This window comes from Heterocephalus glaber, unplaced genomic scaffold, assembly GCF_053883595.1.
Source record: "Heterocephalus glaber isolate CG9 unplaced genomic scaffold, H.glaber_assembly_v1.0 deba00001564, whole genome shotgun sequence".
In the NCBI taxonomy this organism is placed as follows: domain Eukaryota; kingdom Metazoa; phylum Chordata; class Mammalia; order Rodentia; family Bathyergidae; genus Heterocephalus; species Heterocephalus glaber.
In genome coordinates this window covers 13,615,175-13,632,710 of record NW_028258351.1, presented here as the reverse complement: position 1 = coordinate 13,632,710, position 17,536 = coordinate 13,615,175, and the positions used below count along the sequence as shown (strand labels likewise).

The 17,536-nt window shown below is 53.1% G+C and overlaps 1 protein-coding gene across 2 annotated transcripts; it reads right to left on the bottom strand.

Moving 5' to 3' along the window:
• Window positions 1-545: 545 nt before the first annotated feature.
• Window positions 546-12,308, bottom strand: Wdr81 (WD repeat domain 81). 2 transcript variants are annotated; one of them, XM_013076870.3, is made up of 11 exons: window positions 11,829-11,928; window positions 7,997-9,203; window positions 7,296-7,403; window positions 6,858-7,048; window positions 6,571-6,761; window positions 6,025-6,190; window positions 5,783-5,948; window positions 4,399-5,088; window positions 3,486-3,631; window positions 2,989-3,168; window positions 546-1,734 (listed from the first exon to the last, which is right to left on the bottom strand). In XM_013076870.3, exons 2-11 carry the CDS (start codon window positions 8,865-8,867, stop codon window positions 1,414-1,416), a joined length of 3,030 nt encoding a protein of 1,009 aa, XP_012932324.1. In that variant the 5' UTR covers window positions 8,868-9,203; window positions 11,829-11,928; the 3' UTR covers window positions 546-1,413. The 2 variants fall into 2 exon arrangements, with proteins under 2 accessions (XP_012932324.1, XP_004857201.2); XM_004857144.4 differs by having other exon boundaries at window positions 7,997-12,308.
• Between the last annotated feature and the right edge of the window lie 5,228 nt (window positions 12,309-17,536).

Here is a 17,536-nt window from a genome sequence, read left to right as displayed (position 1 = left end):
GAAACTGGTCTAGGGCTACACAAATCAGAAACTCTGCAACCTTTACCTTCAAAAGAGCAATAAGGGGCCAGGGATTTAGCTCAGTGGTTTCATCGCCTGCTGCGCAAGCGCAAGGACCCGAGTGCAATCCCTGGTACCAAAAAAAAAAAAAAAAGAGCAATGAGCTGGGCATGGTGGCACATGCCTGTAATTCCAGCATTTGGGAGGCTGAGGCAGGAGGATCTCCACAAGTTTGAGGCCAGGCTGGACTACATAGTGAGTCCAAAGACAGCCCGAACTACATAGTGAGACCCTGTCTCAAACCAAAAAAAGGGCAACCATCAGGCTTTCTCCCCACCCTCCTGCTCTACTCCTCCCCCTTCTTCATTGCCCTGGAAGCTGCTGAGTCTCAACTTTCCCCACTCTGTCACTACCAAGAAAAGTCATAACCCCAGTGTAGTGGCACATCCGTAACCCTGGATACTGGACAGGCTGGAATCCCTTGAGCTCAGCCTAGGCAAAATGGCAACACTTGTCTCGAAAAAAAAAGACAAGCCTCACTCCACTCCGTGGCTCTTCCAAAGGATTTATTGATCATATTTACATCTATTGCAAATAGTGAAGAGGCAGTAGGGGCCAGGCCTCAAATCTTATCTCGGCGTCAGATGAAGACCCAGAGATGTCTAGGTGCTTCCTGCTCCTGGGAGAGGCCTGGGAGGCAGAGATGATTCTTCTCACCCCTTCTCTCAGGGTTCCTGGACACCACCCCCCAGGGGTTCTGGACCCAGCAGCTGCCTCCTCAACTCAAGGCACAAACACTGTGGTTAGGAATGGGAAGGCAAGGAATGGGGTCATTCCTGGCAGGCACCAGCTGGCCTGGCCTACCTTCTCTCTCCTGGTCATGTCCTGCTTCCCTCCCTGGTCCCACACTGAGTAGGGCCTGGCTGGGCAGACACTTAAACCTCAAACCATGGCCCTTAACTCCTGGGTCATGGCCAGCCCTCCTTAGGCTGGAGTCCAAGCACCATCAGTGTCCTGGACCGAGACAGTTTCTTATCTCTGGGGACAGGGGCAGAGAAAGCCTAGTAAAGTCAGGGGTTGAGGGGAGCTTGGCTAGAGTCTGACTCGGCAAATCCAGTCCTCCTTCTCCTTCCTGGATCTTCCTTCCCTGTCCCCATGTGGGCCAAGAGGAAAGAAATGAATTTGCCCTGCTTTCCTTACTTCCTGCTGGCTGAAGTAGCAACTCTCCAAGCCATGAGTGAGATCCCTTCTGGCAGCCCTAATGGCTTTGGGGTTTCAGGAGCTGGGACCCAGGTGGAGGACCTAGCTGGAACACAGGGCATGGGGCCTGAGCCTGCCTGGTGGGCTAAGGGTAACAGCTGGGCTCCTGGGAAACATCAGCCCACCCTGTGCCCAGCCAACTCCCCCCTGAGCCTATGCCAAGAGGCGGATGATGCCATTGTCTGAGCCCAGCAGGAGGTGGCGTTTAGTGGGCAGCAAGGCCAGGCTGGTGAGCGTGCCACGGAAGTTCTCAGAACTGAGCTTCGTGGTGGCCTGGGATGGTGGCTCAAGCAAGGAGCAAACGCCAATCTTGTTGGCTACAGTGCCAGTGACCACCTCGCTGCCATACACGTCAAAGGTGTGGATGGGGTCCGATGCTGACTTGTAGTGGTGCATGGGCTTCTGTTCCAGCTCCTTCCAGACAGTCAAGGAATGATCGGAGGAGGAGCTGACCAGGACACTCCCCTCCACTGCCTGCCAGGGGAGAAGAGAGCCTTAATGGGGACCTGAGGCCTCCTGTATACCTGCCAGGCCGCAAGTCTTCTGGTTTCCTCTCACATCACACTGGGAAGATAGGCCATGCCAAGAGGGTGATGGGGTTATACATAATTAACAATGATATGGTAAGTGTAATTAACCTAGTCATCACTTTCATTTGAGAACTTACTATGTTCAGGCATTGTGCCAGGCATGCCCCCAATACCACATTTAACCTTCAAATCAAGTCTATGGTCCCTATAATCACGAGGCTGAGGCACGAGAAACACTGTGAGTTCAAGGGCAGCCTGCACTACAAAGCAAGACCCTGTCACAAAAAAACAAAACAACAAAAATAAAGCCTATGGTGTAGATGATACCATTATCCTCATTTTACAGGGGAAGGGAGGGACAGGTTCAGAGAAGTAATTATACAAGGGGATGTAGCTTGGTAGTAGAGTGTTTGCCCAGCATGCATGACGCCCTGGGTTCCATCCCCAGTGCCAGGAGAAAAAAAAGAGGAAAGAAAAAAAGAGTAAAGTAATCATATCAAGGTCACAGAGCTAGGAGTGGCAGAGCCAGGATTAACACCCAAGCTGCCCTGTAGGACTCCTGACACTTTCCTGGAATGTCAGAGTTTAGAGACACTTGGAACCTGGGGTATCTCTAAATTCTAGAGGCAGCCAGGGGCAGACTGCCTTCAACAGTAGCAGTGCACATCCTCTGGCCACCCAAGCTGAGAAGAGTTCCAGTTGTCTAGAGAAATTCTCCCCCAAGTAGCCCTGTTCCTCCCCTCACAGACCTGAGCGGTTCCCTAAAGCCTGTGACTGAGAAGGGGGGCAGGGGCAGGGGTAAGAGCAGGATCCCCATGCCCAGGTCTACTCCTGCCCCCACCAGGACAGCCCAGCCAGGAGCATGGACTCTGCTCAGTGGTCTGGGGGCAGTAAACAGCATCCCAGCTGAGCTTTATTTAACCTGAAATGGGTCACGGACAGGGCCTGACCCCTGATCCTCCAAGCAAGACAAATATGGACAAGGGTTACTTATTAGAACATCTCCATGGAGCTGCAGGGTTAGCTCTGCCCCTGGTTCCCACCCCCAGAGCCTGCTTCCTACAGAGGCCCCTGCTATGCAGCTAGCTCCTGAATGTAAGGGACACCAGCCCAAGCCTATCCCTGGGCAGGACTTAAGTAGAGGTAAGCGACTGCAGCCAGGTACTGAGGAGGGAAAAGGGACCAAGCCTGTCATTACCTTGATCTGCAGAATGTCTCCCTCATGGGCTGGCCAGCCTCGCAGAACCAGGCCCGTGCGGGTGTCCAGGAGCACCATGAAGCCCGAGGAGAAGCCAGCCACAACACTACGGCCACTGGGGCTCACTGCCAGGGAGCGGACGAGCCCAGGATTCAGCCCACCACCCAGGCGGAACTCGTGCTGTAGATGGAGACTGCACTGAGGCGCCATAGTAGCCACTCTCCTCAAGATCCCACTCACCACCCAAGCCCACATGGCTGGAAGGCCTGGGTTTAGGCCCCATGCAGGCAAAGAAAAAGCCCAGAACCCAGCCCTATCACAGGCCAGCATCCTGTCTGTCTGTAGAGTTACTGCTATGAAAGACAGATTTATCTATCTCTAAGGAGAAATTCACAAGCACCCCAGGACACCATCCCGGCTTTCTCTCTATGTGAGTCTCCTCCTCCTGGTGCCCCAGAGAACTAGGAAAGGGCTCAAGGCACCAGACACCCTCTGACCTGCAGACCAGGCTTCCTGCAGTCCACAAAGCGCAGGGTGGAGTCAGAGCTAGCCATGGTGATGCTGGTGTGGGGGGCAGGCACGACAGCCACAGCGGTCAGGGGTCCCCGGCTGTCTGATGACTCCACTGTGCGCAGGGTCTTACCTGGAAAGAAAAGGCATGATGCATCTGGGATCCCAACAGCCGATGAAAGAGCCCCCACCATTTCCAGCCCCCTGACTTACCCCACACCTACTTCCCATCCCCCAGGGATCCTCATAAAGTGCTAAAGAGGTTTCTGGATTCTCCTACCTTCCTGCTTCTGTGGCCAGGGTGGGTTTCCACCCCCAGAGAAACCTCCTTTCTCTGCACAGTACCCCCTGATAAATGCCACCTCTCTGTATCTGCCCCTATATCTACTCCCTGCATCTTATTTCATCCCCTCTCTTTTTTTTTTTTTGGTACCGGGGATCGAACTCGGGACCTCATGCTTGCAAGGCAGGCAGTGGCTCCAGAGCTAAATCGCCGGCCCACATCCCCTCCCTTTAATCATGCTTCTCCCTACAATGATGGCAAAAAGCTATCAAGCGAGCATTTATCAAATACGTACTACACACTACACACTACACATTAAGCCAAACTCCTATGTGTACGATCTTCTAAACCAGTTTTTATGATTCTTATTTTACAGATGCAAAAACTGATGCCTTTAGCAGCAAAGTAATTTGCTCAAGTTCACACAGCAAGTAAGTTGATAGAGCAAATTCAAACTCTTATCTAAGCCCTAAGCGCTCCTTCTTCTGGCATCCTTGCATGAGTCTCCCCCCAAAACATACCATTCTACACACCCTCGAAGAGTCGGTCCCAGTTCCGAGCAGCCCACTGGGGCACAGTATAGCAGTAACAGAACAGACCTCACCTGGCCCGCTCACCTGTGAAGGGGTCCCAGACGTGCACAGCCCCGTCACAGCTCACCACATACTGTGGGGCCTCAAGCTGGCCCACGTAGAAGACACTCTTGCGGTGCTGGGCATAGATGAGTCGGGGGGCTGTGTCGCTCGTGCCATCCCCATAGTTGTAAAGTGGCCAGAGGCGCACAGTACGATCCTTGCTGCCACTCAGGAAGAAGTCTTCACTGCTCAGGGGTGCCACACACTTGACAGCCCCTGAGTGACCAGGGAAGCTCTGCAGGCGGATCTGGTGGAAGTGGAAGTGGGCATCTTGCTGGCTCACGCCAATCTCATACTGCCAGTATGCCAGCCAGTTCCCGCTTAGCCCATGGGCACTCCGTGGCAGCTCTCGCTTCAGGGCATTGTCTTCACTCCCACAGCCAAGGCCTCCACCACCCATCCCAGAGATGGGGTCCAGTGGGCCAAGGTTCTCAGGCTGAGAGTCATTGGGGATCTGGATTCGATTCCCAATGAGGACACTCCCAAAGGTCCCTGAGTGGCCATCATCCTGGGAAGAGCCCCCACTCTGGGGGTCCCACTCGGGGTCCGTGTTGGCCATGGTGGGCTCCACACTGGCAGGGTTGTGACTGCTTGTGTTGATGCTTTCCAGGTATAGTTCCGCCAGCTCCCCAACCAGCTCGTGGTTGGGGACAATTTTCCGGATGATGTCACCTGGATGGGAGGAGGAGAGGTCTTATAATCAGGGAAGATGGCAGGTGGCTGCCACTACCCATCCAAGGGCTGAGGAACCACGGAAGACAGGGAAGGTACTGACTGCACAACTCTGAGCAGTAAGTCCTCATCTCTGCCCTTGGTTTCCTCCCCAGTAAAACATGGATTCATTCACTCAGTACATACACATGGGTGTCATCTCTACAGGCCAGACGTCATGCTGGGCATCAGAAACAGAATGGTAACTAGACAGTGGTGCCCTGTCCTCCTAGGGTTTAAAATTTAGTGGGGAGTGATAATACATCTAGCCATGGAGCTGCTCATCCTATGCAGGGAGATGAAATATAGAAATGCCCAGCAGGGTACTTGGCCCACAGCAGAAGCTACAAAAATGGTAGACCACACATTCCTTTACAGACAACTTATGGAGACCATCAGTAGGTCAGTACATCAATCTCCTGCCCCTGCCTTTCTCAGGGACACTACATGCCACCCTCTGAGCCTGTCTTTATGGCTCATGCTTAGTCCCAGTTTAATGTCACCTTGGGACTTAGGGTCTAAAGCAAAATCCCTTTTATCTGACCCCAAAAAACTGTGCTTAAAATCTACTGCTGACTCTTGAAGTAGAGCATGGGGCCTTCCCCTGGGAAGAAACAGCCAGAAGGCTGCGTGTGGGAGTGTGTTACGACAGTACCCAACAGGCAGGAAAAGGACACGTAGATCATGTACGCCATCTCCAGGGTGAACACCTTCTGCAGCTCATCCAACAGCCCGAGGTCCACTGGCCGCCACTGCCCATCAGAGAAGGCCGTCTCTGGCAGCTGGCCCTCATCACATCCCTCGGGGTCCAGCTGCAGATCCTGTGGGTGGGAAGCCCAGATGTCAGCGAGTTCACAGTCCAGGCACAGCTTGCCCCAGCCTGGCAGCTCTGCCCACCTGCTGCCGAAGTTCATGCAGCTGAGAGAAGACTTGAAAGAAGATAGCCACGGGCTCGCTCAGGTGCTGCTGGACCATCTCCTGTCCAATGCGCAGGCAAATCAGGGCAATGAGGCTGATGGTCTTCATGCACAGCACAGTCCGAGCCTGGGCCCCACTTGGAAACCTAGAAACGGAGCTCATGAGCCCTAGACCCCACTCTGCAGGACTCAACCAGTCTACTGGGAGCTCCAAGACCAATTTGCCCAGCCTAGATGACGAAACAGAGGGACAGGAGAACACTATGGTTTGCTCAGGGTCACAGAGCCAGGATCAGAACCAGCACTTTTTTCTTTTCTTTTCTTCTTTTCAGTGCTGGGGATTGAATTCAGTGCCTCATAAACATGTTAGGCAACTGCCCTACTACTGAGCTACACCCCTAGCCCAGAACCAGGATTCTTGACACCCAGCTCAGTGTTATCTCCTCTCCCTTGAACTTCGCAGTCCCTTCTAGGTGTGACCCCTTAGCCAGGTAGCTCCTGCCACAGGGGTGCGACAGGGCCCTACCCTGTGACGAGGGAGGTGAGGAAGCTGAGCACAGGCAGCAGGACTTCATGGCTGATCCGGGGCAGGATGTCCATGAGGGTCGTGTCTGAGAGGTACACGATGATCTTCTGAGTCAGTGTCACTGCCGCAAGCAGCCCCGCCTCTTTGCGACTGTTCAGTCGGCTGGGGCTTGAGTTGCTACCTGGAGCCACCTGGGGCCACAGAGTTGATAAGAACTAGGCTACCAGTGAGTTGCCAACCCATAGGTTTTCAGCCTCCCCCCTGGGCCTGCAAGACCAGCAACTGACCAGGTAGCTGATGTAGGGCAGGTATTGGTAGGTGAGGACAGGCTCCCCATACAGGTGGGCAATGTGGAGGAGGCAGCTGAGCACAGGCCCCGACACTACATCGCCCACCACTGGCCTCTTCTGGTAGATGTTGCTGGCGCCCAACGGAGGACTCTCACCACTGCTGACCGTAAACTGCTGCCGAGTGGGCCCTGCCAAGGAAGGGCCAGCAGCCTTGAACAGCTAGTGAAGGGCAGGAGAGAAGCTACTCCTGCTCTGTCTAGCGTGGGATCCACCCTGGCCCTAGCCAAGGAAGGAAGAAGGAGCTTACAGACTGGGACCCAGGATCTGCCCAGGGAGTGGTCTGAGGTAGGGGTGGGAAGGATCTTCTAGAGAGGGCTAAAGATGGGCAGAAGGCCTGGCAGGAAACCCAGTCTCCAGCACTGAGCACAGGCTTACCAACATAACAAGATGTCAGCAGGCGCAGCAAGTTCCGGGCCACATGGCGAGAGGCCACCGTGGGGCCAAGCTTGGCAGACAGCCAGCGGACCATCTTGCAGGCTGTATCTGCAGGGCAGGAGCAGGCCCTGAGCTCATCAGATAGCAGCGCTCAGCACTCCTCCCACCCCACCCCACCCCACCCCACCCCACCACCTTTGGCTGCACCTCTGCCACTGAGCCCAGCCCAAGCCCCTCTCTGGCCTCTTTCCTACACTACTGAACCATGGCAGCCTCAGCCTGGAAGGCTCCTCCTGCCTCCCATGCTCACATTTTTGACTATCTACTTCACATTCCTATGAACCTCAATTGCCCCTATCTTCTCTGTTTCTTGCCTTGCTGGGTTTGATCCAGAGCAGTGCATTCAAGGCAAAAACTCTACCACTGAGCTCCATCCCCAGCCTTGTTTCCCTACTTTCAGGAAAGGCTTCTCTGACCGCTGAAACTAGATCTAAGCCCCATTTCTACTCAATCATAGTACTGACATATTACACTACATGAGACTGTCTCCCCTCAGCATCATCTCTGCTAGACGTGAACTCCACCAAGGCAGGTTACAACCACACTGCTTACATCCACACTGGACCCACTGTTTGGCAGAGCAATGCTAAAGGAAAAGCAGGGGAGGGGCCCGCCAATACCTCCCAGATCTAAGGACTCACCAAGGAGTATCTTCTGCTCTTTGCCTTCTGACTCCTCTGTGAGGGGCTCCTCTTCCTCCTCCCTGTCTCCTCTGGTGCCACTGGCCACAACTGTCTCCATGGATAGCACCGTGTCGGACAGAGTGAGCTCAGATGCCCCAGTGACTTCCTCTTGCTCCCCTTCCTCCTCCTCCACCACACAGCCTTCCTCCTCTTCCTCTTCCTCCTCGGAGCCCTCACTTTGTTTCAAATCCTGGCTGCTGTCACCTGACCTGAGGCTGTTCTTGTCCACAGGGACACCGCCATCATCTGCAGTCCGCTCCTCCCCCAGGGAGGCTTCACTGGTGCTGCTCTTGTCGCTCAGCCGCCCCAGGCTCACAGCCTCAACCTCCTGGGGCTTTGGAGACTCAGCTACATAGAGCCCAGCTTGGAAGTCCTCCGTCTCAGGGAGGTCAGCCTGGTCGTGGAAGCTAACACCAGATGTGTAGTCTGGAAGCCCCAACCCCGAGGAGCCAGCTGCCTCTTCATCCATCTGCATCTCCTCACCAAAGGCACAGGAGGTGGACCCCGCCCCTGGGAGCTCACTTTCCTCATCCTCAGTGGCCCCCCCAAAGCCCTTGCTCTCCTCCTGTGAGGCCTCCATACCAGCCAGCACCTGCAGGACATGAGGCAGCAGGTGGACCAGAAAGGCTTGCAAGCCCAGCCGCACCATCAGCTGTGCCACAAAGCAGTCGGTGTACAGGTAGAAGCGCCCGTGCAGCTGGCAGGGGCTCTCATAGGCACCAATGAGAGGCTTCAGGAGGTACTTATTGGCATTTTTGGGGCCCAGTGCCTTAGCAACAGGTTCAAATAGGTACCAGGCTGTGTACACCGCCGTGTGCTCCTCAGACATGAGTGACAGCACGAAGGGCAGCAGGATCTCCAGGCCCTCAGGAGTGATATCACTTAGCACTGAGCCCAGCTGCTGCCACAGAGTAAACACCAGCTCCCGTCCCTGGGCCTCATCCTCCACGTGCCTTGCCTGGTACAGGAGGATGAACCTGTGCAGTGCTGGGAAGTAGGGAGGGAAGGGAACTACAGAGCTGAAGGGGCTGAGAAGCTGGGCTGGGCTGGGTGGGGGCAATCCCTGGGAGATGGGTTTGTACTCAAACAGTGGGTTCAGCTTGCCTCTCTTTGCTACCACAGAGCCTTCAGATCCACTCAGCTGCAGGAGTGTGTCCAGCACCGGCTGCAAAGACACAGGGACCTCCTTGGGGTGGCACACACACAGCCCCCGAACAGCTGTGAAGCGTACCCACAAGGGGGCATCAGACTGCAGTGTCCGGACCCTAGTGGCAAACACCATCTCAGCCAACAGGACACCCAGTGCCTGCATGTCCCTTTGGAAGAGGTCCTGCAGCTGCACAGGTGGCTGGACTTGAGGCTGCTCAGGCACCTCCAGCTGGCCCCCTAGGCCTCTGGCCAGGAAGTTGCCCATTTTCTCCAGCTCCTCCAGGGCCTGCAAGGGACTGAAACCCTCAGGGAGAAGGATCTTCCCCTCCTCACCCTCCCCAAGGTCTGCCCCAGTGGCTTTGTTCCTGCGGCCTGGTCGAGGGCCAGAAGCAGCTGAGAAAGACAGGAGACCACTGGGGGCTTGACTGGAGGAGGTGCCCAGTTGGTCACTTGCTTTCCCAGGGAGGGAGATGGAATCCAGAGCTTCTGTGGCCTGCTCTAAGTCATCTTCGCCTGCCACGGGCCTGTCTCTGGTCCAGCCAGCCTCGCATGGAGTGGCCTCTAAAACCAACCTGCCTACACCATTTGTGAGTGGTCGTGGGAAGTCCTCCCTGCCTGTGGCCTCCTGGATGGCCTGGACCAACAGCCGAGAGATGACTGGAGGCTCAGGGCCAAGGGCAGGGACCCCAGCCAGGCGCTGGGGATGGGGCTGATCAAAGAGCTGTACCACACCGTAGCTGGTCAGGTGGGTGTGGGCATCTACCAGGTGCAGACACACATTCTTCTCCTTCACAGCTTCCTTGCCCTGGAGCTTATAGCCAAAGGTGAGGTCAATCCAGTGGTGCAGGTCCTGGGACACCTCACGGCTCTCCAGTAATGCTTGGTGGGCAGCCACAAATTCCTGGCTAGAGCTGCACCAGGCTGGCACATCCAGGTCAGGCATGTCAGGGTGGATGGAGCAAAAAATAGAGGGGTCAGTATAAAACTCAGGGATGCACTCATCAGGTGTCCAGGCCTGCATCCGCTCCATGCTAGCAGGGTACTCATGAGGTTCCCACTGTGCTCGGACATGTCCACAGAGTACTGACCGGGGTGTGCGCCGAGCCTTGTATACATAGTACGTGATGTCAGAGAGCACGTCTGAGATGTGGTGAGGAACATGAGGTGGTTCCCCACTGCCTGCACCACCCGCTACAAATGCCTGCCGAGTCATCTCATAAGTGAAGTCCAGTTGCTTATCCCCCTTGTTGAGGCGGAACTTGGATTTACGCAGGTCTCGGAAGCGCCCGTGGGGTGTGGTGAAGTCCACCACCCAGGGCAGCACTGGGTGATAGTTGGGATCTCCCTGCCGCCTACCTGCCAACCGATTCAGCTGCATGAGGTAGTGAAAGTTGCTGATTCTACCATGGACCCAGTCTAGCACAAGGCCTTTAAGCTCCTCGCGGCAGATGGGACACCCAGGACTCCCTGCTTCCTCCTTTTCAGATTTAATACCTGTTCCATCCCTCACTACAGGGGTCTCCTTGTTCTCATCCTTCATGGACATCTCATAAGAACTCAGGTCCAGCCGGAGCTCACTGCAAAGCTTCTCATCAATAGCAATGTGATATAAAGACAGAGCCCCGCAGGCCAGGCCTTGGCGGTGACAGGCATCCATGGCCCTCAGCACACGGAAGAGAATGAAAAGCACCTTGGCTTGGCTGTTGGTCAGCTTGGCAGGGCTGAAGGTGACTACATCATGCAGGGAGAACTGTACATAAGGGTGTATCACATATAACATCTCCGGTGACTCCAGCAAAGCCTCAGCTCGCAAAAGGCTGGGACAGGCCGGGCTTCCCGGAGAGGGACAGGGACCATCTCTAGCATATGATGGGCACTGGGTGGTCTCGCCCACTGGCAGGAAGGAGCAACCATAGACCCCCTGCAGAGCCTGCCTTACTGAGTCCAGGGCAGGGACAGCTGAGGGGGTACGGGTATGACTATAGGGCCGCCCATAAGTTCGGTATGCATGGCGCCACAGATTGCGGTAATTCTGGCCAGCCACCTCCTGCATGAAGCGAGTGAGGGTCTCAGGGCTGGAAGATCCCTCCTCAAAGGACAGGCCTCCACTCAGTGGGTAGGTCAGTCTCCTTTTCCGCAGCCCATGCACCTCCACGCGCGTCCAGCCCGAGGGCAGCCTCTGTACAGAGCGCTGCAACAGAGTCCTGACTTCCGCTTCGCCCAGGCCTTCTGCGCGGGGGCAGGGTCCCAGCCGGCGCTCGCGGAGACTGGCCAGCCAGCGGACGGGCACTAGGGCCACCACGTGGGTGCCCTCCGGGGCCGGAGCCAGCTGCCGGGCATCGATGTTCAGGTCCCTCTCCACGCACTTGAGCAGCTCCTCCATGTCTGGGCTTGGGGCTGGGGACCAGCCAACGGCCCGGGTGGTAAGAGCGACTTCCCGCCCCTTGCTCCCCTGGGCCATCTCCTCCTGGGCGCCTGGGGGCAGCACGGGGCTAAGCCTGACCACGGCCCTCTTTGCGATGGCTTCCGGGGTGCCGGGCCCGGAGGGTTGAGGTGGGCAAGGGCCAGAGACTAGGATCCAGATGGCTGGGTAAACCAGCGACAGAGGAGAGGACGGGGGTGGGGAAGGGGCGGCTCTTACCCCTCTGCTGGGTCCTGCGCTCCGGGCGCGGCGCAGCCTGGGCTGCAGGGCGCCAGCGTTGGGTTCCACCGTAACGGGTCAGCTGACGCGTCATGTGATCACGCCGACAAGGAAACAACTGCACGTGGCTCAAAAGGGTGAGAGAGACCCCGCCTCCTGTCGGCACCTCAGCCAGCCGGCCTGGGCTCTCTCCTGCCTCCCTGCCCAGGCTCAGTTCTAGCTTTGCTTCTTGTTGGGCCTGCAACGCAGTCCACCCCGCGGTTGGCAGAAGAGGGCGATCCTGACCAGGCCACGGTACTTCCCTCCCAGCTTTTTCCTGCACGCAGATCTAGGAGGCTCTTCTTAGATACGCCAGCCTTTAAGAAAAGTGTCAGTGCAGAGCTGGGACCGTGGTCATCAAGCCCCCTCAGCGCCTCCGTGCCGCCTTCCAAACCAAGGAGATTTTTAATTTTCAAAGCGCTTCATCAGTAACATTCCTCTTGGGGCTCAGAACACCCTGTGAACCAGAGAGGGCAGTTACTATTATATTTTACCAGGCTACAACCAAGAGCTGCCCAAGGGGCTGGCGGGGGGTGGGGGTGGGGGTGGAAACTAGAATCTCCTGTCTAGACTTCTTTCAGGCCTGGAGCCCTTCCTCCTGACAGCCCACTCGTGGCTTTGTTTTGTTTTTGGTTTTGTTTTGCCTGTGTTTGTTTGTTTGTTTGGGGACCTTGCGCTTGCAAGGCAGGCCCCGGAACCACTGAGCTAGATCCCCGGCCCTGTTTTGCCTGTTTTATTTCTGGGAGACCTAGGGACAGAAGTGGCCCAGGCCTAGAGGTCCAGATTCTTAGGAGGAAATATTCCCCCCAAGACTTCCTGTTAAAGATCTGCCTCTAGGTGCCCTGGAGCCAGCCAGTGTGCTCGGAGGCTTGCAAATGCTACTGTGGCTGGGAGTAGGGTGAAGCACAGGAAAGGGAACAGAAACTAGAACTACATGGCTCCTTTGAGGGGGTCCTAGGTTGGGCTCATGTGTCAGACAGTATGCCATTGTCTGCAATACACTGGCTCTGGTGTAGTTGTTGTTTGAGTCATGTAAGAATTTGGAGTAGAGCTGGGGGTCCCTTAAAGGTACTTTAAAAAGAGGATCTGATAAACAAGTAAATGAGAAGACAGGAATGGTTTGGTCATAATAGGTTCCATCTACCTCCTTTTTCTTTAGGGACATCTGGAACTACTGATGTGGTTGATCCCATGACTGTGGGCAGTAATTACTTACAATCACCATTTATGGAGCACTTACCAGAAGCCAGTCACCTGCTAAACACTTAACATACTTTGTTTAATCATCACCACTACCCCTTCAAAAAGCTATTTTTAAACCCATTTTAGGATGAGGAGATGACTGACCAGCATTTGTAAGGTCATGTAAGAAGCTAAGAAAAAATTGAAAGCTGGGTGTGGTGACACAGGCCTGTAGTCCCAGCACTTGGGAGGCTAAGGCTGGAGGATTGCTGTGAGTTTGAGGCTAGCCTGGGCTACAAATGGAGACCCTCTCAAAATGCAAAAGAGAGAGAGAAAGAAAGAGAAAAGTTGACCTAGGATTCAAACCCAAAACCAGTGTTCTTTGTACTTTTTTTTTTTTTAGTACCAGGGATTGGACCCGGGACCTTGCGCTTGCGAGGCAGCCTGTGGAACCACTGAGCTAAATCCCCAGCCCTGTTCTTTGTACTTTTTGACTGTTTACTATTGTTTTTTCACCTGGGTAATGAAGTGTCCTTGACAATTCCTCATCCCCAACTTCGATATGCGTACCAAAATGTGGGGGTTTGCCTGTTTGCTTTTTTGTTTTTGTTTTTTTTTGGTTTGGTTTGGTTTGGTTTGGCTTGGTTTGGTTTTTTGAATCAGAGTCTATGTAGTTCAAGCTATCCTTGAACTCACTATGTAGCCCAAGCTGACCTCGAGCTCACAGGGATCCTCCTGCCTCAGTCTTCCAAGCGCTGATATTACAGATGTGAGCTACTGTGCCTGGTTTAATTTTTAAATTTAGATTTAATTCATCATTAAGTTGTGATGCTGGCGGGCCGGGGATTTAGCTCAGTGGTTCTGCCGCCTCTCAAGCACAAGTTCCCCGAGTTTGGTCCCCCGTACCAAAAAAAAAGAAAAAAAAAAAAAAAAATCAAAGTTTGTGGTGCTGGGGATCAAACCCATTGGCCTCCTTCATGCACTCTCTACTACTGAGCTATACCTCCAGTCTCTAGATTTTTTTTCTTGGTGCTGGAGATAGAACCCAGGAGAAGATCCGTTTTCTTTTCTTTTCTTTTTCTTTTTCTTTTTTCTTTCTGTTTTTTGTTTTTGTTTTTGTTTTGTTTTTGGTACCAGGGATCGAACTCCAGTCCTTGCGCTTGGGAGGTAGGTGGTGGAACCACTGAGCTAAATCCCCGGCAGAAGATCTGTTTTGATGGTCAGGAGGTCGTGCCCCCTTTTCAGTACCTATAAAATTAGATTTACCTAGATAGATCAGGCAGTTTTTTTCTTTCTGCAAGTCTGTGTGTGTGCTGCCCCCTAGTGTTGTTGGTTTTTTGCTATAGGTAGTGGTGACTTTGAGTGTACCTAATTTGCTTCTTGCAGTTCTCCTTTCCCTGCCTAGAATTCAGATGTCCTTGCAGTCAGTGGCAGGCCCTGGAGCACTGAGATCCCTGAGGATCACAACTTCCGTGATCTGAGCCATAGAGAAGTGGTTTTGTCTTTATTTTTGCAATGCTGGAAATCAAATCCAGGACCTCATAAATGCTAAGCAAGTGTTCTACCACTGAACTACATCCTCAGCAAAGACAGAAGTTGTTCCCAAACTTTAGGATGTACTTCTGATTCATTAATCTGGTGTGAGAACCAGGGTATTGATTGATTGGTTGAGACACTGGGGATGGAATGCAGAGCCTCGTGCATTTTGGGTAAGTAGTACAACACTGAGCTATATCCCCAGCTGTTATGGCTTGTGTCTAGATGTCCCCACAAGGCCTCATATAGTCATAGGTAGGGCTTTTTAGAAGTGGGTGGTTCTAGGGTTTGTGATGCTGAGATCAAGGATGTGATGCTAGGGTTGATTCACAGTGAGATGCTGGGATTAAGGGTGTGAGTGCTACTCACCCTAAGAGTAGGTAACTTGGATAAAATATAAGAGACAGAAAGAATGCTGCTGTTGTTGCTTGCTGCCTTCTGCCTGCCTGCTCTGTGATGCCCCTCTGTCATGACACCCTGCCTTGGAGCCAGCCAATTATGAACTGAAACCTCTCCGAACTGTGAGTTACAATAAACCTTTCCTCCTTTAATTTTGGTGTTGGATATTTTGTCTCAGAAACCAGAAAAGTAACTAAAACACCAGCCCAGAAACTGAATTTTAAAAAAGCATCACAGGTGTGGCCAGGGATTTAGCTCAGTGGTTTTGCTGCCTGCTGCACAAGCACAAGGACCGGAGTTCGGACCCGAGTTCATCCCCGATACCAAAAAAAAAAAAAAAAAAGCAAAAAAACAAAAAACAAAAAAGTATCACAGGTAATTCTGATACAGCAATATTTGGGACACATCTTGAAAAATATATCCTAGGAGGGGCTGGGGATTTAGCTCAGTGGCATCGCATCTGCCTTGCAAGCACAAGGTCCTAACTTCGATCCCTGGTACAAAAAATATATATATATCCTGGGGATGGGTTACACCTCAGTGGTAGAGTGCTTAGCATGCACAAGCCTCTAGGTTCAATCTCCAGAACTAATAAATGATGATGATGATGATGATGATGATGATGATGATGATGATAATGATAATGCTCTATATTTCCACTTCCAAACTGCCCTCTCCCTCACTCCAGAAGTCCTCCCCCTGAATCCCAACTCAAGCACCCTTGGGCTTTGGGGAATCTGGGACCAAATTAGTCACTCCCCTTTGCCAATCTCAATATTGAGTTTCCAGGAGGTTATATCTTGGATAGTCAGAGAGGGAGACTGCAGCTGCTCTGGCAATTAGCCCATGCTGAGCAAGGTCAGCTCTTGGTGATCTGGCAGGGAGAAAATGAAGGAAGTTAACATTTAGTCCACCAACTGTGGGCCTGTGTACCAGGTACTGTTCTCAGTGTTTTCCAACTCTCTCTCTTTTTTTTTTTTTTTGTGGTACTGGACATTGAACCTACAGGCTGTCTACCATTGAGCTACATCCTCAACCATTTTTATTTTGAGACAGGGTCTCACTAAGTTGCAATCCTCCTGCCTCAACTTTCCAAGTAGCTGGGATTACAGGTATGTGCCAATGTGCCTAGCTTCAAACAAGTTTTCAAAACTCCTACAAGAAATCATGAATATTTATTATTCACCCCTATTTTGTAGGTGAGAAAAATATCTTCCATAAGCTAGTAAGGAGCTGGAATTTTTTTTTTTTTTTTTTTGGTACCGGGGATCAAACTCGGGTCCTTGCGCTTGCACAGCAGGCAATGAAACCACTGAGCTAAATCCCCAGCCCAGGAGTTGGAATTTGAATTCAAGTTTGCCCAACTCAGGGGTTCTCTCAACTGGGGTTGATTTTGGCTTCTAGAGGACATTTAGTAATGTCTGGATGCACTTTGGGTTGTCACAACTTCAGGTTGTCATTGACACCTGGGTTGGAGACCAGGGATGGTATTAAACTTCCTGTTGTGCATAGCTCCCCTGTGCACATACCAATGAATTATCTGGCTCAAAATGTCAACAGTGCTGAAGTTGAGAAATCCCAGTCATAGCCTATGCTTTTGACCTGGAACGGGTGGGAAAAGCTTAAGGAGCAGAACAACAATGTAAAATGCCCACTCCAAGGGCCCTGAGTAGAAAGGGGATGGGATTGCTAAACTAAGGATAATAGAGAATGGGGCAGCTGGTGAGATTTCTTTCTTCCAAGCTTGGCCAAGACCCTGCTCAGTTTCTCCCAACCTTGCCAAGTCAGTCCTGGGACTTCATACTAAGTTTGTCCTGGCATGACCCTGACTCCCAGCTCAGGGTTGGGGAAAATATTTACTTGGGTCTTTCCGTAGGACTTCCCAGCCAAAGCTGGGACCCAGAGTGTTTCAGCTGCGGTCCCATGGCAGCTCTACATCAGCACCCTTGCTGTTGGGGGCGGGAGGGAGCAGAGGGTACCACTGAAAGTAAAAGAATGGAGCAGCCAGGGAACCAGGTGGCATCCAAGAAGTTAGGAGGGGACTGAATGGGCAAAGCCAGGAGAGTCCTCTCAGTAGGTCCCTGTCTGGAACAGAATAGTGCAACCTCAGGAGAGAGTAGTGAGCAGCTGGCCCGGGAAGCAGGGTTCTGACCCTAAGGCTTGCTTTCCACAACCTTTTGTTTCCCCTAGGTCTGGACCTCAGCGTCCCCGTGCTGTCCCCAGTACCCTACTGGAGCACCCACACATCCAGCCAGCCAGCATTCAGGGACTCCCAATAGTGGCCTCCCCACTAGACCAAGAGGGTGGGTCTGAGCTGACAGTGCTGACAGGAAATACCTCTCATTCCAAGCTCAGAACCTGAAGAACTAACTCAGATGGGGGGAGGCTATGATGGGGAAAAGATCATAGAATTATTTACCCCATATTTGGGGTTCCATTTCCTTCCTTTGCTCACCACCCGTGTTGGGTGGATAAGGGGACTAGGAGGAGGATGTGGTAATAGCTGATTTGTTCCCTGAGCTCACACTTTCCAACAATCAGCTGTTACTGGG

What these genes read in the sequence shown, in the direction of transcription:
- Wdr81 (XM_004857144.4), bottom strand. Translation starts at nt 11,648, where the DNA reads ATGGCCCAGGGGAGCAAGGGGCGGGAAGTCGCTCTTACCACCCGGGCC. An exon ending in GCAGGAAGCCTGGTCTGCAG is followed by an intron (nt 3,169 to 3,485) that starts GTCAGAGGGTGT and finishes CTCCATCTACAG; the next exon opens with CACGAGTTCCGCCTGGGTGG. An exon ending in GAGACATTCTGCAGATCAAG is followed by an intron (nt 1,735 to 2,988) that starts GTAATGACAGGC and finishes CTCCCCTGGCAG; the next exon opens with GCAGTGGAGGGGAGTGTCCT.